The sequence below is a fragment of the Hypanus sabinus genome, chromosome 13 (genome assembly GCF_030144855.1).
Source record: "Hypanus sabinus isolate sHypSab1 chromosome 13, sHypSab1.hap1, whole genome shotgun sequence".
NCBI lineage: Eukaryota > Metazoa > Chordata > Chondrichthyes > Myliobatiformes > Dasyatidae > Hypanus > Hypanus sabinus.
In genome coordinates, this window is record NC_082718.1 from 77,686,312 (window position 1) to 77,708,294 (window position 21,983).

Here is a 21,983-nt window from a genome sequence, read left to right on the forward strand (position 1 = left end):
ATGACTAAGTCTTTCTGCAGCCTACATGTTTCTTCAAAATTACCTGCTCCTCCATCAATCTTCCTTATCATCTGCAAATTTGGCAACAAAGCCATCATCTAAATCATCAACAGTATGAGAAGCGGTCCCAATGCCGACACCTGTGGAATAGCAGTGGTATTCCACTGGCAGCCAACTAGAAAAGTATCTTTTTATTTCCACTCGCTGCCTCCAATCAATGTGCCAATGTTCTAGCCATGCCAGTAACTTCCCTGTAATCCCATGGGCTCTCTTAAGGAAACCATGTTGACTTTGTCCTTGCTTGACCTGTGTCACCAAGTATTCCTTAACAATTAGTAAACACAAAGTACACTGCAGATGCTGTGGTCAAATCAACACATGCCGTCAGCTTTAGCTCAGTGGGTACTTCGTTCAACAATTTCGACAATGTTACCCCCACGGGCGCCGTCTGATGGTTTTAAAAAAAAAATAAAAAAAAAAATCAACACATACAAAAACTGGAGGAACTCAGCAGATCGGGCAGCATCCCGATCTTATTTCAACAGACAAACACGAGGAAATCTGTAGATGCTCTAAATTCAAACAACACACACAAAATGCTGGTGGAGCACAGCAGGCCAGGCAGCATCTATAAGGAGAAGCATTGTCGACGTTTCGGGCTGAGACCCGTCAGGACTAACTGAAAGGAAAGATAGTAAGAGATTTGAAAGTAGTGGGGGGAGGGGGAAATGTGAAATGATAGGAGAAGACCGGAGGGGGTGGGATGAAGCTAAGAGCTGGAAAGGTGATTGGCGAAAGTGATACAGAGCTGGAGCTCCTGCCCCACTGAACTCATTTCTGCATACCTTGACACTGTCTTATCCCCCCCTTGTTCAATCTCTTCCCACCTATGTTCGTAACACTTCTCACGCTTTGAATTTTTTCAATGATTTTAAGTTTCCTGGCCACCACCGCCTTATTTTCACCATGGACATCCAGACCCTATATACCTCCATCCCCCACCAGGATGGTCAAAAAGCTCCTCGCTTCTTTTTGGATTCCAGACCTAACCAATTCCTCTCTACCAGCACTCTCCTTCGTCTAGCGGAATTAGTCTTTACTCTCAATAATTTCTCCTTTGGCTCCTCCCACTTCCTCCAAACCAAGGGTGTAGCCATGGGCACCCGTTTGGGTCCCAGTTATGCCTGCCTTTTTGTTGGCTTTGTGGAACAGTCCATGTTCCAAGTCTATACGGGTATCCGTCCCCCTCTTTTCCTTCGCTACTTCAACGACTGCATTGGTGCTGCCTCCTGCACACATGCTGAGCTCGTTGACTTCATTGACTTTGCCTTCAACTTTCACCCTGCCCTCAAATTTACCTGGTCCATTTCCGACATCTCCCTCCCCTTTCTTGATCTTTCTGTCTCCATCTCTGGAGACGGCTTATCTACTGATATCTACTATAAGCCTACAGGCTCTCACAGCTACCTGGACTATTCCTCTTCCCACCCTGTTTCTTGCAAAAATGCTATCCCCTTCTCACAATTCCTCTGCCTCCGCCGTATCTGCTCTCAGGATGAGGCTTTTCATTCCAGGACGAAGGAGATGTCTTCCTTTTTTAAACAAAAGGGCTTCCCTTCTTCCACCATCAACTCTGCTCTCAAATGCATCTCTCCCATTTTGCTCACATCTGCCCTCACCCCATCCGCCCGTCACCCCACTCGGGGTAGGGTTCCCCTTGTCCTCACCTACCACCCCACCAGCCTCCAGGTCCAACGTATAATTCTCCGTAACTTCTGCCACCTCCAATGGGGTCCCACTACCAAGCACATTTTTCCCTCCCCCTCTTTCTGCTTTCCGCAGGGATCGCTCCCTATGCGACTCCCTTGTCCACTCGTCTTCCCTCCCTTCCCACCGATCTCCCTCCTGGCACTTATCCTTGTAGGCAGAACAAGTGCTACACCTGCCCTTACACTTCCTCCCTCACCACCATTCAGGGCCCCAGACAGTCCTTCCAGGTGAGGCGACACTTCACCTGTGAGTCAGCTGGTGTGGTATACTGCGTCCGGTGCTCCCAGTGTGACCTTTTATATATTGGTGAGACCCGGCGCAGACTGGGAGACCGTTTTGCTGAACACCTACGGTCGGTCCGCCAAAGAAAGCAGGATCTCCCAGTGGCCACACATTTTAATTCCACGTCTCATTCCCATTCTGATATGTCTATCCATGGCCTCCTCTACTGTCAAAATTAATCCAATCTCAGGTTGGAGGAACAACGCCTTATATACCGGCTGGGTAGCCTCCAACCTGATGGCATGAACATTGACTTCTCTAACTTCCGATAATGCCTCTCCTCCCCTACTTACCCCATCCCTGGCATATTTAGTTGTTTGTTTTTTTTCTCTGTCTGCCCATCACTCTGCCTGTTCTCCATCTCCCTCTGGTGCTTCCCCCTCCCCCCCCCCCCCCCCCCCACCTTTCGCCCCAAGGCCTCCCGTCCCATGATCCTTTCCCTTCTCCAGCTCTGTATCACTTTCACCAATCACCTTTCCAGCTCTTAGCTTCATCACACCCCCTCCGGTCTACTATCATTTCGCATTTCCCCCTCCCCCACTATTTTCAAATCTCTTACTATCTTTCCTTTCAGTTAGTCCTGATGAAGGGTCTCAGCCCGAAACGTCGACAATGCTTCTCCTTCTAGGTGCTGCCTGGCCTGCTGTGTTCCACCAGCATTTTGTGTGTGTCATTTCAACGGATGCTGCCCGACCTCCTAGTTCCTCCAGCTTTTGTACGTGTTGATACTTTTAACAATTGTCCCCAACATCTTTCCAACCACTGAGGTCAGACTAACTTTCCTTTCTGCTGCCTTCCTCCTTTCTGAAAGAGTGGAGTAATATTTGCATCTAGGGTCAATATGATTTGGGGTTCAGACAAACTGGAATGTCATGATGTTCCAATTAAAGAAACCTCGAATTGAGCAGATGCTATGTAAATATTGCTCGTACACAATTGTTAGTTAGCACAAAATAAGACTGTACACTGCATAAAATTTTAAAATACATTTAGAAATTTCAGTTAGTAGGAAAAAGAAAAAAATAAAATGTCCCATTACAGTTAACCCAGTTCAAATGTGCACATAAAGTTTGAGTCCATTTCACTTGCGTGCTTAACCCGTGGTCTGTGTGAAGGCACACTCCACATTCTCAACTTTGCTCGAAATCCATCTTCAACCAACGGGATCTCTTTTGGGAGTATTGGCCCTTTTTCCTTGGAGCCATTCATCTGCACAAAGCACTTCATGCAACAGGGACGTTCCTTCCTATGGCATTCTCAATCATCTACCCTCGTCTCCTCTCCACAGCTCCCACCTAAAAGTTCCACAAACCACAGTGCCCATCATAAATCATTCTCTGTCCTGCTTTCCCAAACTTTTTCCCAATCCCATCATCCTGATTGGCTGACACAACATTCCTAAGTTGGACATCACAGCCCCTCATCTTTTTGCCGAAACCAGAACGTTTTAAAAGCAGAACACAGTGTTTTTAAAGAGCTGCTAAAATGAAATGCAAGCAGCATAACAGTAAAAAGCCTAACCAGGGCATTATACCATCTTAATATTATACAAAGAAATTATAAATGACTCCATTTGCCATTTTCAAAGAGAGACTGCTAATCAGATGAGAACTGCATGGCCTGTGGCATGAAATGTGTGTTTACTTATTTTGCATTAAAATAGAAATAGAATTCACCATTTGCGCTTATTTACATAATAGCAGAATACATTGACTTTTACACATGGCTTAGTCTGGGCTGGGTTACCACTTGATGGAAAATTGTTCATAAATGTCAAAACAGACATGATAGACTATAATGCTGGAAATCTGGATCAACACATACAAAATGCTGGAGGGATGCTATAGGTCAGATAGCATCTGTGGAGTCAATATTTTGAGCTGACACCCTTCAAAGTAGAAAGAAAAGGGCAGAAAACAGAATCAAAGGGGGGAGAACATGAGCTGGCAAGTGACAGAGGAATTGAGTGAGGGGTAGGCAGGAAACTGGGGGAGAATAGGAGATAAGTGGGAGGGCTGAAGGAGGACCGTGGACTAAAGGGAGGGAGGTAGGGAACCAGAATCAAATAGGTGAGTCATGACGATAGGGGAGTGGAAATAGAAGAGGGTAACAAGGCCACGGGGATGAAGGAAAATGGGAATATGGGGGATCAGAGGGGAGTGGTTCTCAGAAGTTATAGAAATCGATGCTGATGCCTTCAGGCTGGAGTCTACCGAGAAGGAATACGAAGTGTTGCTCCTGCCATCTGTGGCTGGCTTCATCATGGCAGTAGAGGAAGCTGTGAACAACATGGTCGGTGTGGGAATGGGAAGTGGAATTAAACTTGTTGGCCACTGCGAGATCCTCACTAATGTGATGGGTGGAGTGAAGGGTCTTGATGAAGCAATCCCTCAGTTTGCGTCGGGTCTCACTGATGTTGTGGAGGCTGCACCAGATACAATAAATGACACTGGTGGATTTGCATGTGAAGTGCTGCCTCACTTGGAAGGCCTATTTAGGGTTCTGAATAGTGGTGAGGGAGGTGTTGTTAGGGGTAGGTGTAGCTTTTAGCACAGTTTCAGGAATAAATGCCTGGGTTTGGTGGGAAGGAACGAGTGGGCAAGAGCATCAGGGAGAGGGCTATGCCTGCGGAAAGTGAAAAGGAAGGTACGTGACCTTGGCATTCTATTGGAGATGGTGAAAGTTGCATTCTTTTCGCCTGCCCCTTTCCCCACAGAATTTGTGTCCTTGTAGTTCAATTCTATTTTGTCCTCCCACTTTCCCATCCCACCTAATCATTGATACTTTGCAGGCCCTGCACCATTTCAACAGTTTTCATTTCTCAGCTCTGACTGCCTCATTTCACCATGGGTGATCAGTCCTCCTGTACTATTCTCCATCAGGAGGGCCTCAAGTGAAGAAAGAAGAGCGAGCCAACAGACCCAACCAGTTCCCCTACCATCTTCCTCCATCCGGCATCATCCCACTTTCTCTAGATCAAAGGTGTAGTCATGGGCACTCATATGAGCCTCAGCTTCACCTGCCTTTTCATCAGCTATGTAGAACAGTCTGTGTTCCAAGCCTACACCAATAATGCTCCCCCCCCCAGCTCTTTTCGCTGCTACATTAATGACTTTATTGGTCCTGCTTCCATTACCCATGTAGAGTTTGTAAACTTGATCAACTTTGCTTCCAACTTTCATCCTGTCGTTATATTTAGTTGGTCCATTTCCCCTTCCTTGATCTCTGTCTCCTTCTCTAGGGACATATTAGCTGCCAACATCTTTTACAAACATACTGACTTCCACAGTTGCCTTAACTACCCCTCTTCCCACCCTGTACTTGCAGTGATGCCAATCCTTTCTCTCGGTTCCTCTGCCTTTGCCACATCTGTCCTCACGATGAGGTTTTTCTATTCCAGGGCATACAGAATGGCCTTTTTTTAAAACCAGAAAGTGGAGTTTTCCTTCCACTGCTTTCACTGCAACAGTCAATTGCATCTCCCCTATTTTCTGCATGTTCGCCCCCATTCTATCCTCCCCCCCCCCCAGCATAACCCATTGTCCTCACCTAGTACCCCTCAAATCTCCACTTCCAGTACATTCTCTGTATCTTCTGCTTTCTCTAACAGAATGTTATTACTAAGCACATCTTCTCCCTTTCCGGAGGGATTGTGCTCTCTGTGACTCCCTCTTCCACTTGTCTCTTTCCATCAATCACCCACCAGGCATTTTCCCTGCAACACGGACATGACTAGGTCATTTATCATATCCAGTGCTTCTGGTGCAGTATCCTCAACATTGGTGAGACAAGATGCAGACTAGGGGTATTAAATCACCGAGGACCTTCAGTATGCCAGGATCTCAATATGGCCTGTTGTTTTATTTCCACTTCTCCTTCCCACACTGGCGTCTGTTCACAGCCTCCTCCATTACCATGTTGAAGCCAGACCCATCTCTATTTGTTAGCTATCACCTTCCAGCTCGTGCTCCAACCCCCACCCCTACACTTTCATTCTGGCTTCTGTCATCTTTCATTCCAATACTGTAAGACCATAAGACATAGCAGCAGAATTATATCATTTGGCCCATTAAGTCTGCTCTGCCATTTAATCATGGCTGATCCGTTCTTTTGTTCTCCTCCTCAACCCCATTTCCCGGCATTCTCCCCTTAACCTTTAATGCCATGTCCAATCAAGAACCTATTGGTCTCTTGTCTTAAATACACCCAAGGACCTGGCCTCCACACCCACACGTGGCCATAAATTCACCACCCTCTAGCTCAAGAAATTTCTCCGCATCCCTGTTTTGAATGGGCGCCCATTTATCCTGTGGCTGTGCCCTTTTGTCCTAGACATTCCCACCATGGGAAACATCCTTTCCACATCTACTCTATCTAGTCCTTTCAACATTCGAAAGGTTTCAATGAGATCCCTCCATCCCTGCTCATCCTTCTGAATTCCAGTGAGTACAGACCCAGAGCCATCAAACGTTTTTCGTACAATAACCCTTTCATTCCTGGAATTATCCTTTTGAACACTCTGGACACTCTGGACACTCTCCAATGCCAGCACATCTCTTCTAAGATGAAGAGTCCAAAACTATACACTATATTCAAGGTGAGGCCTCACTAGTGCCTTATAAAGCCTCAGTATCACATCCTTGCTCTTGTATTCTAGACGTATTGAAATGATACTAACATTGAATTTGCCTTCCTCACCACCAACTCAACCTGCAAGATATCCTTCAGGGTGTTGTGCACAAGGACTCCTTTGCATCTTGGAGTGTTGGATTTTCTCCCCGTTTAGAAAATATTCCGCACACTTATTTCTACTACCAAAGTGCATGACCATGCATTTACCAACACTATGGCTACATCCACACTAGACCGGATAATTTTGAAAACACTGGTTTCGTGTAAAAAAAATGATAGGCGTCCACACTCTGCATTTTTAAAAATCTCTGTCCACATTGAAACAGAGATTTTGTTGAATCTTCTCCTACTGCGTATGTGCAGGACACATCTTCCAAAAATAAGTGACATGTTTGGTGTTGAATATCACTGTGAGACGGTGCACGATTGTTCAGTTACTAGAAAAAACGACAGACAGCTGTTGGCTCTCGCACAGGAAGATTTAAAAGTAATAAAAAACAAATACTGAAGCGTATGGAGGCAACCGACAGGGAGTTCACTGACTGTATGACCCAGCTGACGACGAACATTGAAAAACTGACTGTTGCATTAATAAAGCATCTTGTTAAATATGTAAAACATGTCTGCAACAGTATTATCTTGTATTTCCTTACAATGTTACATTAGACTGTTACACATCTATTGTCAGAGAAGTACTTGCATGAATAGGTAAACCACCTTCATACAAGCAAGGACAGAAAACAGGGCAAAGTGAGTACAGTATACTTATTTATTCAGTAAGTTATGGGTCAAAGTACTTCGTGAGTACATTTCTAACTGTTCTGGCTTCAGTCTCATTGCCATCTGTTCTGAAATTGTTAGGTTGCGTTCAAGAAAACATTGAAATGGTGTGCTGCCGTCTGACAGCGTTTTCAGATTTCTCCAGTTATCCCATCCACACTGATCTGTCCGAGTGGCGTTTTCAAAAATATCCACCCTGAAAAGTGTTTCTGAAAAGCTCCAGTTTCGGGGGATGAAAACCCCATTTTAGTGTAGATGGAGGGTAAAAACAAAGAGAAAAAGCTTTGGTTACGGATTTATCCGGCGTAGTGTGGACATAGCCTATATTTCATTTACCACTTTCTTGCCCATTCTCCTAATCTGTCTAAGTCTTGCTTCCTCAACACTTCTTGCCCCTCTACCAATCTTCATCTCAACAGCAGATGGCAACAAAGCCATCTATTCCATAATCTAAATCATTGATATACAGCACAAAAAGAAGTGGTCCCAATACCGACCCCTGCAGAACACCACTAGTTACTGACAGCCAACCAGACAAGGATCCTTTTAGTCCCCTTCTTCCAATTAGCCAATGCTCTGACCATCTCAGTAACTTCCCTGTAATGCCATGGGCTCTTAACTTGGTGAGCAGCCTAATGTGTGGCACCTTGTCAAAGGCTTTCTGAAAGTCCAAATATACAACACCCACTGTATCCCCGTTATCTATTCTATTTGTTATCTCCTCAAAGAATTCCAATAGGTTTGTCAGGCAGGATTTTTCCTTAAGGAAACCATCCTGACTTTGTCCTGTCTTGTCCTGTGTCACCAAGAACTCCATCTCCTCGTTCTTAACAATTGACTTTAACATCTTCCCATTCAATGAGGTCTATAATTTCCTTTCTGCTGCCTTCCTCTTAAAGCGTGGAGTGATATTTCCAATTTTCCAGCCCTCTTACAAACATGCCAGAGTCCAATGATTTTTGAAAGATCATTTCTAATGCTGCCACGCTCTCTAATGTTACCTCTTTCAGAACCCTAGGGTGCAGTTCATCTGGCCTGGGTGACTTGTGTATCTTTAGGCTCCAAGTAAGCCTAGGGCATGATATAACTCGGATAATAAGAGGCGCATCAAATGATGATATAATTAAATGTAATCATGGGATCATAGACTAGGATAACCATATGAAAGAAAAATTTATAGGGTGTATTAGAGGTGACTTTCTAGATCAGGGTGCTGAGGAGCCAGAGAAAACATGCTAATTTAGACCTGGCATTGTGCAGTGTGATTTGGTAGTTAAAGGGATGCTAAGAGAAGCACCAGCACGATTATGTTGAATGGTTGAAAATAATTTAGTTGAATCTGAAATCAGTACTACAAAGCTATGAGTGATAGGCTGCCTATGGTCGATAGGAAACCTGAAATGGTAATAATAAATGAGCAGTGGTTAACATTTAAAGAATTTAAACAGCGTAACAAATGCAAATCCATTTTAGGCACAAAAGTTTGAAGGATTGTTTAGCCATAATTGTTATGCAGAGACAGATTTGGTTTTGGCTTGCCACTCTGTCCTGGATATATACTGTAGATCTCAAAATTATTGGATAACCTGTCAGTGTTTTTTTTAAAATATCGCATTTGCTCATTGAGGGTGATGACAAGTTGTTTTTTTTTTAATTATGGTAATAGCCATTGATTTCTCAGCAGTTATTTGTAGTAATTAAGTAAGTAATTGATAATTTGCAGAAGCTGGAAGAAAGAAACAAAAAAAATGCCTATTTATAGTAACATTTGTAGATTTTTGTGGTGAATTAAAATCATCACACAACTGTCTTTCTGGTGGATAATAAAAGTATATGATTAGTGAAAATGGATCTTTGATCGTGCAGATTTGGTGGGCGGAAGGGTCTGTTTGTATGTCGTATGATTCTACAATCTTAATATTTAACCTTAATCTCTGTTTGGGGATCTTGCAGTACTTATCGATACAACTAAAAGATCACTGTACTTTTGCAGTGATGTGTTAATATACAATATTTTTCCCATTTAAAATAATTTGAAAACTTTATGGAGAAACTGAACGTGTAAACTTCTTGCTGGAATCAGAATTCAAATGGATATGACATACAGAAGCTTCACCTATTCATTGTTCTATTTTGTACAAATTAACAAATAATGCTTAGTATGATGTTGAACTTTTTTTCTTGCTCATCTATATTTTGAAATTCTAATGGAAGAAAGTAGATATGAATACTGTATATCTGTTTTGTTTTAAACATTTCAGAACCACTCATGAATTTCTTTTTGGAGCTTTGGCTGAGCTGGTGGACAATGCCAGGTAGGGGTACCATCTTTATACTGCTATCCCCTCATTCTCCTTGTGTACTTACTGAGTTGAAGATTATCTGAATGTTCCCTTTTCCTCCTCATGTTTGCAAGAGTTACATTCTTCCAATCCATCCTATTTAGTTTATGTGAAAAATGTACAAAGAATTTCCACTTCTTGGTTGAATATCATTTGACACTCCAGTGCAGTGGTTTAGTGATGTCGGAGGTGCTATCTCTTGGATGAAACTACTTAACATTTATCTGCTTCAGTGATCTGATGGATATTAAATTTCTCTGTGCTGCTGTTTCAAGATGAACGAGACGCTTAACCCCTGTCTCTTCATCTGATGTGTTTGTGGAACTTCACAAGAATTGAATGGCTTCTGTGTTAGTATGCTACACTTCAAAAAACAAGTGTGTATGTTTCAATGTGGTGGGATTTATTTAAGCATACAGCACGTTGAGTATTTTGAATTGCTGCCTCAGTCAGGATGTAGGAAGTTCTAGCAGTGATGAGTTGATGTACCACTTCCCCACATCATTCCCCAACCCCCAATTATTTTCAGCTTTAACTATTTCCATGATGTGTCAAAATATGAATTGACAACACTACAGATTTTAAACAAGCATACTGTTTGTTTACCTTTGGGTATCACTATCATTTAAAGTTCCTGGCAGAGATCATTGGGGAATATGTTAATAATTACTTGTGTATATATAGTTTTTCAGGAATGCTTAACACTGTCCTAGAAACAGAGAAAACCTGCAGCACAATACAGGCCCTTTGGCCCACAAAGCTGCGCCGAATATGTCCCTATCTTAGAACTACCTAGACTTATCATAGCCCTCTATTTTTCTAAGATCCAGGTATCCATCCAGGAGTCTCTTAAAAGACCCTATCATCTCCGCCTCCACCTCCACCACCACCACTGGCTGCCCATTCCATGCACTAATCACTTGCTGCGTAAAAAAAAAAAACTTGCCCCTGATATCTCTTCTGTACCTACTTCCAAGCACCTTAAAAATATGCCCTCTCGTACTAGCCATTTCAGCCCTAGTGAAAAGCCTCTGACTATCCACACAATCAATACCTCTTATCATCCTGACTATCCATATGATCAATGCCTGTCATTATCTTGTGGTCCTGTGGTCTGTTTTCTGTATAACAAAGGAACTTAATATATTCCATCAAATTTGCATTAACTGGCAATGTGACAATATGACACATGAAATATATTTTGTGTTGTCTTATAAACATGTAAAAACTCCAACTTACTATTATGGTATTCCATAGTTTAAGGTGAGACTGGGCAACTTTCATATATATATATTTTGCTGTTGTTTCCAGATATTGGTATAATCAAGCTGTTCTCTGGTGTTCAAATACATTCAGTATCAGGTTTAATATCACCAGCATACGTCATAAAATTTGTCATCTTTGTTGTAGTAGTATAATGCAATACACAATAATAAATAAAAATATGTGAATTACAGAGGTGTATGTGTGTATATGTATAAATAGTTAAATTAGTGCAATAAAAAGTAGTGAGGTAGTGTTCATTGTTTTAAAGTCCATTCAAAAATTGGATGGTAGAGGGGAAGAAGCTATTCCTGAATCTTTGAGTTTGCACCTTCAGGCTCCTGATGGCAGCAATAGAAGAGGGCATGTCCTAGGTGTGATGAATGTCTCCTATGATGGATGTTGCCCTCTTGAGGTATCACTCCTTGAAGATGTCCTGGATGCTACGGAGGCCAGTGCCCATGGAGCTGACTAAGCTCCATCATGGGCACGTATGGTGTTTAATGCCTAAATGCTAAGCCCTTGTACCCAGAATAGAAAGTGACATCAAAATTTGTGAGGAAAATGTCCTTAATTTAATTTGGGATCTCCTTACTTGTGTGTGATTGTGTTCTTTCTTGACCTTGCTCTCTTCTCAGAGTTCAGGTTTCACTGTTGCGGTTGCTTTCTATTCTAGGATCAAGCATAATGGAGAAAAATAAAGCTTTTTCCATGAATTGAAAAACCTAATGCTTTGAACCTTATTTTTGTTAACTCAGTTTGAAAGTTTTGTGAACAGCTTACATTTTTTGGGAGGTTTCTCTGCCTCTCTGCAACTGGTTCCTCAACTTCCTCATAGAGTATGGATCAATGACTAAGATTTCCTCCCCTCCGACAATCAATATAGGCCGCATGCTTAGCACAGTGCTCTACTTTCTCTGCACTCATGTCTGTGTGGCTAAGCAGGGCTCGAATGCTCTCTATAAATTGGCAGATGACGCTATTGTTAGAGGCCCTCCATTGGTTGGGGTAGACCATGTATATTGCACCCCAGCTGTCTGATGTGTAAGCCAAGGCATTCCGATATGGAGAGCAAACTGTTGCCCGTTAGCAGGCTCCCTCTCACCATGCATGTGGATAAATCCAAAGGAACAGCAGAGATCAATGCAGTTTAGCACCGGTGGATTGCATGAGTTGCCAGTCAGCATTGAACTCAGCATAGGACGGTCTTGGGGACTCCAGCTCTGGAGTTTGCCTCGGGGTTTTACTCCTGAAACCTACCCCATGAGTGGGTAAAGCTGCATGGCAGCAGTGATTTGAGATCAGAATTTTCCCTCTCCTAGATGAGCTGCCAAGCACAGGTGATGAGCTCCATTTGCCCAGAGTGACTGGTTTTAAAGCAACAGTAACCCATCTTTGCCCTTTCTCCTGTCAGTAGAAATGGTTCCGTTGGATTTGGTAGCTAAACCACATGTGTAGGCCAGGAGCTGAACTTGGTTGTCAGAGGCTATTTGAGACGCACACCATTGGGAGCATTTAATAGGTACAGGGATCTTATCCCCACTACCAACCCCGGTTATAACAACCTGAAGGAACCATGACGCTACTGTTGTTGGCAAAATCTCAGATGGCAACGAGGAGGAATATGAATCGGCTAATTGAGTGATATGACAGCAAAAAACCAGCACTCAATGTCAGCAAGACTAACAAATTGAATATAGATTTCAGGAAGAGGAAGTGGGGAGAAGATACACCAGTCATCAAAGAAATCAGCAGCGAAAAGGGTGAGAAGCTTACTTGGTGCCTACATGTTAGAGGATCTATCCTGAGTCCAACACATCAATGTAGTTATGAAGAAGGTGTGTAGGTGGCTCTGCTTTGTAAGGAGTTTAAGGATGTGTTGTATGTCATCAAAGATTCTTGCAAGTTTCTATGGATGTACAGTGGAGAACATTCTGACTGTTTGCATCACACCCCGGTATGAATGTTCCAATGCACAGGATTGCAAGGCACTGCAAAGTGTTGAAGACTCAGCAAGATCCATTACGCGCATGTCTCCCTACCATCAAGGACATCTTCAAGAGATAGTGCCCAGCAAGGCAGCATCCTTCAGTAAGGACTCTCACCAGCTGGGATATGCCCTCTTGTCGTTACTACCCAGTACGGAGGTATAGGAGCCTGAAGACCCACACTCAACGATTCTTCTTCCCCCCACCATTAGATTTCTGAATGATCCACAAATGCTACCTCATTAATCCTTCGGCACTATTTACTTGTTTTGTAATTTATAGTAATTTTATGTCTTAGAGTTAGTAAAGCTAATTCTAAATTTTCAATTAAGCTTTTCAAATTCACTTTCTCATTGTGTCATGTTGAATCTACCTGCATTAATCTTGATCTTTCCACAGTGAAACAATTAGTAAGTTAATCTATAGGAATGCCACAATGAGCAATTAAATCTTTAAAATTTTTAGTGTTCTGACTTAAAGAATAACAAATAAAACATACTGCTAGTTAATTTGATTAGAATGAAGCTAAATGGTTCAGTTAGGTCCAAGCTCTGATAACCTGGCACTGTGTTAATGGGAGTGATGGTAGGAGAATTAAAATGAGGTCCTGAATACTTGTATTGCTGACCAGATATCTTGTGCAGGTACCATATTGGGTGTTAATATGATTTGCATTGCTTTTCTGTGCAGGTGTTGCATAAAGAAAATTTGTTGCTGTTGGATTAATTTTTATCATGTCATTCATTCACTAGAAAACGTATCAACCATGTGTAATACATATAGGGATTAAAATGAATATAAAATTGTTAGCATTTAAAGTTGGGTTTAGAGTTTTCAATTTATTAGGCTCACAGTAGGCGAAGATAGTTTTGTATCTCAGCTTTGAATTGAACGTATAATTTGGGTTAAAATATTATTAAATACTTGAGCCCTTTAGTATCTTAACTAACAACTGATTTGCATTTTAATTGAGATTAAATTAACTTTATGCTACTCAAACTGCAACAGCATTCAGTGTTTTAAAAGGCATTCTGAAAAAACTTAACCTTTTTATAGTTTGGGTGCAAATGTCCTCAACCTTTCATCTCTCAAATTTCAATCACTTTATTAAATTTTACAGAGATGCAGCTGCTACAAGAGTGGACATCTATACAGGTAAGTGAAAGTTTAATCACTTCTGTCCATTTAAATAGGCTGGTTACATGTTTTAAAAAAGTAAGTCCCACTTAACTGAAAAATGGTCAGTTTGTCACAGACTATTGGTGGAAGTTTGCACCCGTCTGCCCCTGAGTGGTATCTACAGATTTTCATTAAAATGACATTAATATGACAGGAAAGAAAAATTGATTAGTTCTTCATTCTAGGCTGCTATCCAACCCTTGAACTGATAAATGAATTTGACAAATTCTTGGGGACAGGTCTACAACCCATGCAGTCAGGCAGGAAATTTCATTTGGATTCTGCCTTGATGGCACTCAAAAAAACACACCAAATTCATAAAGTTCAAAGTAAATTTTACCCATGATAGACTGGGCCCTATCGACGTATTCTAGTAGAATTTTCCGTTTAAGGATATTGGTGTAAGGAAAATTTACTTTGAACCTTGATTATTTTTTTTTGTTTCTTGGTAAGTGTGGTAGCATAATTTATATGACCACTGGTAGGGGTGTAGTGGTGCAGCTAGTAGGCCTATTTCCTCACAACACTAGGATTCATCCTGAACTTGGGTTCTCTGTGGAGCTTGCAAGTTCTCCCTTTGACTGCATGGGTTTCCACAGTTAATTCCAGTTCTCTCCTCCTCCCCCCACCCCCTCCCACAATGTACCAAGGACATGCAGGTTGGTCAGTAGTTAACACTAAATTGCCCAAGGTGTGTACGCAAGTGGTACAATCTTATGGAAGTGATGAAATATGGAGGTAATAAAATCAAAGGGATTAATGTGAGATTAGTATAAATAGTTGCTGGTTGGTACAGACCTGGTGGGTTACAGAACTTGTTTCTGTGTTGCATCTCTTTGACTCTTAACAATCTTATTTTGGGAAAGAAAAGGGTGAGAACACAAATTGTTTTAGTTCATTAAGGCGGCCCTGCCATTTCATAATGGCTGATCCACTTTTCCTCTCAGCACCAATCTCCTGCCTTCTCCCCATATCCCTTCGTGCCCTGACCAATCAAAAATCTGTCAACCTCTGCCTTAAATATACATAAAGACTTGACCTCCACAGGTGCATGTGGCAAAGAATTCCACAGATTCACCACTCTTGCTAAAGAAATTCCTCCTTACCTCCATTCTAAAAGGACACCTCTCTATTCTGAGGCTGTGTCCTCTGGTCCTACACTCTCCCGCCATAGGAAACATTCTCACCACATGCACTCTATCAAGGCTTTCCACCATTCGATCTTCTAAATTTCAGTGAATACAAGCCCAGAGTTGTCATGCACTCATCATATGCATGCTGTTCAATCCTGGAATCATTTTTATGAACCTTCTTTGCAGCCTCTCCAGTTTCAGCATGTCCTTTTTAAGATGAGGGGCCCAAAACTGCTCATAATACTCCAAGTGAAGCCTCACCAGTGCTTTATAAAGTCTCAACATTATATCCTTGCTTTTATATTCTTGTCCTCTTCAACTGAATGATAATATTTCATTTACCTTCCTCACCACAGACTCAACCTGCAAATTAACCTTTAGGGAATCTTGCACAAGGACTTCTAAGTCCCTTTGTGCCTCAGGTTTTTGTAATTTCTTTTTATTTAGAAATCTTAAGCACAGTTTTGTTTCAGGTAACTATTAGAATCTTACTACTTTTCGCTTCTGAAAATGGCTTGCTGATGCGAATCTCCATTGTGGGCTAATAATTCTGAGAAGAAAGCCCACAATTGGCTACCTATTTTTAATATTGAAGATTGGTTGATTACGATCAGTATCTTGCCCTTGTCTACTCTATTGCATGAATATTCCAGCGGCGTTTACTGAAAAGTGAAATCAGTAGCTTTATGCTGGATTTTATTTATTTTGTTATTCAACTTTTTGTTCTTGCTACATGAGCACACTGAAATAAAGAAAATAAAAGTACAAGTATTTGCTATATGTTAGACAGTTCAACTTTGAAAAAATAATTTGGATCAAGGGTCGGACAAAAGACTGCTGTGTCCTTATCCTGCTAGGATCTCGGAATGCTTAATTCTTGTTTCCACTACAATAAATTAGAAAAAGAGCTGTCTCCTTTGGTTTCTAGAGGCAGAAGGCTCATTTATGTTAACTACCTGTAGCTTGTCAATTATTGCAGTAAATTGACAGTGCTGTAGCGGTGAGCTACACGCAGCGCTGAAATAACGACACCGAGTTGGTAAACTGCAATCAAAGATAATTTTATTCGAACTTCACAGCCTTGCTTTTAAAGCCTCCCTCATCCCGCCCTCCCCGGGCACGGACGCTCCAAGAGACACGTACTCACAAACCCCCCCCAGGCTTTTCACTCTTTGTTGCGGACCTGGCCTTTGTGCCCGCACGCTGGCTAATTATGAGCCGGTTCGCGTGTGCTAGGAAGTGGGTCACCACAGTGCCACGAAAGCGATGGTGCCTTGTGTGAACTTGCAACTATCATAATGTGTAGCAGGAGCTTTATTTGCCTCTATCCATGCTGCATCTGGCATATGATTGCTTCATATTGACACTAAACTAAATTGATGAATTTATATATGCTTTTATTTCTTTTGTGCTGTCAACTAAAATTACTTGTTATTTCTAGTAAGGAATGTAGATTTGCGAGGAGGATTCATGTTATGCTTTTTGGACGATGGAACTGGGATGGATTGCAGTAAGTAAATGTGATATTTCAACATGGGTCCAAATGTTTTACAGAAGCATGTTATAGAATAATGAGTCACTTTCAAATATGTAGCAATAAATGACAGCATCGGAAGTGTACTCCTTGCAATAATGTACTTTACCAGGGTGATATTGACCGTTCTGCTCGGGCATGTTCTGTATCTCAGTAATACAGTTAAGCTGAGGAGTTGTTTGGAAAAAGACAATTCATTGCTGTTCAAAAGCAAGCAACCAGGTGTGATTTCAGTTTCATGGAACTGATATAGTTGGTGGAAAAAGGGCCAATATTAAACAGTCCAATATGTATTGGACATTGCTCTTAATTAAAACCGGATTATAAACTATTAAACACATGGAGTCACTTTAGTCTGAGATTCTTTTGCTGCAGCAATTACTATTTTAATTTTTGGCACAACAGCAACTAATCTGTTATCTGTGAAATCAGATTTTTTTTTACATCAGTTACTCACGGTTTTGATTATTTTTCATAGTTTTCTCACCCCAACAAAAGCAAAAATTAATTGTACCAGACTGACAGGCTTGCATTTGGAAGCTTGTTTGCTGTGTCATGTCCCACTACAGAGTGGTGCTCGTGTGTCACTCTGTATCTTTCAGAGAGGCATTAAACTGAGGTCTCATCTTTTGTTTGGTGGATGTAAAACAATCCATGGCACTGTTTTGATGAGCAGTGTGGGCATTATTCCCAGTGTTATGGCCAATAGCTTATTCTTAAATCATAGTAGCCACACTCAGGTTGGAGGAACAACACCTTATATACCATCTGGGTAGCCTCCAACCTGATGGCATGAACATTGACTTCTCTAGCTTCTGTTAATGCCCCCCTCCCCTTCTTACCCCATCCTTGATATATTTAGTTCCCCTGCCCTTTTTTCCTCTCTTTGCCCATCACTCTGCCTGTTCTCCATCTCCCTCTGGTGCTCCCCTCCCCCTTTCTTTCTCCCTAGGCCTCCCGTCCCATGATCCTTTCCCTTCTCCAGCTCTGTATCCCTTTTGCCAATCACCTTTTCAGCTCTCCACTTCACTCCACCAGTCTTCTCCTATCATTTCGCATTCCCCCTCTCCTACTTTCAAATCTCTTACTATCTTTCCTTTCAGTTAGTCCTGATGAAGGGTCTCAGCCCGAAATGTCAACAGTGCTTCTTCCTATAGATGCTGCCTGGCCTGCTGCGTTCCACCAGCATTTTGTGTGTATTGCTAGGATTATCTGACATGTTGTCACGCAAAGAACAGACTTCCATATAGTATTGCTGGCAAACTTTTTAAGTATTGTCACCAGGCATTTGGTAGAATTATTTTTTTTAAATTATGATTTCAATCATTGAATTTTATGGGCAGAAACTAAGCAACTATCTTTTTGAGCTCCTCGTGTGAAATGATGTTTGCGTTTATGCATTGCTTTTATTGAATCCAAAGGCTTTGCAAAGTGTTTCAAAACTCATAGAATAATTTTAAAGCAAAATTATTTTTATAAAAAATATACCAGTCAATAGGTGCATAGTGAGCTTCCAAAAATAGAAACATGAGCACATTTTTCTTTCAACAAATGTTGATTATGGATAAAAATTGGGTGGGTATCATAGAATAAATCTCTTTTCAAACTATTATCACGGCTTCTTACATTTCATTTGAGAGGCAGATTAATATCTGTTGAGTTGTAAAGTGACAATTTGTACCATTTTCCAATTAACAATTTAACAGAATTTAGGCTTAAATGTAAAATCTAGAGTTTGCTAAAATGGATCGTAAAAATTAAGGTCTTCCTCCTCAGAAGCTACACATGGAATTTGCACAAGAATGAATGCAAAAACAACCCTCTGGAGATTGAGGGACCCCTGAATTGCTGCTTTGAATGTGGTGGACAAATAATGGTGTCTAGTAAATCAATTAATCTATTTAGTTGGATCTTGGTTTTCATTTTGTGAATTTTGATTTAATGAATGCTCTGTGCTGCTGCTAGCTTTAGTCTGCCTGGTTGTTGAGCTGCAGCAGAGTACAAGTTTTAATTGTTTCTTTGGTTAAAGTTATGTCCAGACCACTGACAGTTGACATCACACCTGACAGTTTCTGCCTCTAAGTAGTAAGGCTTTCCCGATTGATCTCTCTTACTACTTGGGTAAGCCTTGGTGATCTTGTGATGGCATGGCAAATTTTGGTGAATGATAAGAAAATGCACATGCAAGCATCCTGCTCTGTAAGGCATTGCATTGCAATTACTTGGATTTGGTTGTAAAAGCATATGCAAATATAACTGGTAGTGCTAGTGCTCTCCTCAGTGTGTATTCCTTCCCTTGCAACTTGTTACCTTTTGACTGTTTTGAATCTGCTGGTACTGTTCTTTTAAGTGCTGAGTCAAGATAGATTTATTATACAGTGTGAAGTAAATATTTGGCATGTTTTATTTTTTCACAAAGCACTTTAACTTAACTTCCTCCCCAACAGATGAGGCTGCCAGTGTGATCCAGTTTGGAAAGTCTGCCAAAAGAACCCCAGAATCCACTCAGATTGGGCAGTATGGAAATGGACTCAAGTCGTAAGTTTCTCCAATTTCAGTCAGATTTGTCTCTTGTTTTTAAAGTAACTGTCCACAGGAAAACACTGTTGAAATTTTCTTGGGGCAATTTATAAATGAATAATGCTACCTGCTGGAGAAGTAATTTTACAGGATTAATATTTATTTTTAGCTTTACACTGTTTTAGAAATACTTAAATAATGGGAAAGTTAAATGTTTTAAAGCAAGATTTTTCCTAAAAACTTTGATGAAGCTTACTGGTGTTGGTTTTAGCAATTGATGTGCAAGTTTTCAGAAGTTCTGCATTTGTAAACCTCAAATTTGCAAAAAGCGCAGCAAATCTCCCACTGTACAGATAAAAGTTAATGTACTGTATTATATAATAAATGGCCTTCTGTGGAATTGCATAGTGAGAGGAGAGATGCAACCTCAGTTTGAACCAAAGTTCCAAACCTGGTGTCTACGGACCCCTTGCTTACAGGTATTGCTCGCTCCATGACTTAAAAAAGAATCCCTGGTTTAAACAAAGGTTTAAAGTGGGACAGAAGGTGGTGAGAAAAAAATCGGCACTTTGATGAACAAAGGTCAGAGTAGCTGATGGCCCTATCATTAGTAGCTGTGTAAAGGTAATATGATCCAAAGAGAGCTATAAAATAAAATAGTGAATGGTACATATAGAGCTTACAAAGTTGTAAAAGGTTGTAGTAAAAAAATGAACAAGACCAAGGAAGAATTTGAAGATAAAATTGACAAGCTGGATGTGCCATGGATAATTTGATGTTATTCCTTTGATTTTTGCACTAAAGATGAATAAAATAATTTTGGAAGTATTATATTGAAATAAGAATCCACCATGACAAAACTGCATAGGAATTTTTTGATTGTTGCTAGAGTTCTCAGTTCAATGCCATTATGGACTGCTTTCAACTCTAGAACCACACAGTTTCTTGCAAAAGTTAGATTAGAATGTTAATTATAGTCATATCTAATGGATATAAATGGTGCAGATAACATTTACTCCATTTATATTGCAACAGCCTGGAAATTAAAATCTAGAGTTGAGGGAAGCATAAGTAACACTGGTAGGCCCAGAGATCAGGAATATTACAGAGACACTGGAGATAATTACGTAAAAGAATTGAACCTTTAAAGTGTTGATAAAAATTTAAATATTAGATGCAGAGGAGTGAATTATAAAAGGAATTCTTTAGTTTTCTTCCATTTATGCCATAGGGTGTTATTGGAATATGTTCAATGATGGGAAAAATATATTTGAGTAGCAACTCATTTGGCATACGTGAAAAATCTGAATATAGTGGTTACTATGGCTTTTGTACAATTATACATGTTGGCAAAGCCATGGAAAACTGAAAAGTAAGGCATCGTATTGTTAGAATTTCCCCCAGATGTTCATTGTGATAAACCGCAGATCATTTATTGTGCGAGCAGTTCGCAAGGTGTATAGGAAGTCAGAAATTCTAACATAAATTATGTAGCAACAACTTTGAGAGGATAATTTAATTATACACACTAAAATTATAAAGGTACATCAGAAAAATTTGAACTGTAAACTGTCAATATTTTGTTTTCATCCTCTTTAGTGGCTCAATGCGAATAGGCAGAGACTTTATTTTATTCACAAAGAAAGAGGATACCATGTCCTGTGTTTTCCTTTCGCGAACATTTCATGAAGAGGAAGGGATTGATGAGGTTGGTTTCTCCTTTGAGTTAAAGTTCTTCTATAAATTTTACAGGGCGCTTTGATTTCCACCCCCCCCCCCCCTTCATGAGTTACTTAGTCCAATTGGTAATGCTGTTGGTTGTCTCAGCTGTTTTGACTTGTTTTCCCTGTTGCTACATTTTTGTTTCCCAGCCTCCAATTTGTGGGGCTGAGAACAGTTTTCATATGGCTACTGTCAGCTAGAGTGAGTGAATAACATTGGAATGAATCTCAGGTTTTCATCAATTATATGTCGTCTAAAAAAGAAATCCTTCATATCTGCTGAATAATGGCCCACATATATAGAAGTGGGTGGCGATGGCGGCTCAAGTGCAGTAACTATGATTTCTTCATTTTAATTGTGTGTTCTTTTTGTTTGGGGGCAAAATAGGTGATTGTTCCACTTCCAACATGGAATTCCAAAACAGGAGAGCCCATGACTGATAACCCTGAGAAATTTGCCATTGAAACAGAACTTATCTACAAATATTCACCTTTCAAGTCTGAGTCAGAGGTCATGGAACAGTTTGATAAAATCAAAGAAAATAACGGTAAAGACATTTTTATATTCACTATCAACAATTATAGAGCTTTTTTAAAAAAGCATAATATGCCCAAAATACTTTATAGATGTAGTTACGAGCTTCAGGCAGGAAGTGGGGTCAAAGTTAAAGGTAGTAACTTTGAGCTATTGGAATAGAATGAGAGTGCAAATCCTCTGGTGCTGATGGGCTGGGTAATGGAGTTGGTTTACAGTTGATAGGAAGTGAAAATGATATGTTGGTGTCTGCACAATGGAAGATTAAAAGCTGACAGTGGGTGCAATAGAATGGTCAAAACTA

At 40.8% G+C, this 21,983-nt stretch overlaps 1 protein-coding gene across 2 annotated transcripts in view; it reads left to right on the forward strand.

Annotated features, from left to right (window-relative positions):
• The window catches only part of morc2 (MORC family CW-type zinc finger 2), a 106,338-nt gene that overhangs the window by 22,377 nt on the left and 61,978 nt on the right, over positions 1 to 21,983 (forward strand). For both annotated transcript variants that reach the window (XM_059987960.1, XM_059987961.1), the window contains exons 2-7: positions 9,726 to 9,779; positions 14,178 to 14,212; positions 16,811 to 16,879; positions 19,351 to 19,441; positions 21,023 to 21,131; positions 21,533 to 21,692. In XM_059987960.1, the coding sequence (XP_059843943.1) occupies positions 9,726 to 9,779; positions 14,178 to 14,212; positions 16,811 to 16,879; positions 19,351 to 19,441; positions 21,023 to 21,131; positions 21,533 to 21,692 (518 nt within the window). The remainder of the gene's footprint in view (positions 1 to 9,725; positions 9,780 to 14,177; positions 14,213 to 16,810; positions 16,880 to 19,350; positions 19,442 to 21,022; positions 21,132 to 21,532; positions 21,693 to 21,983) is intronic.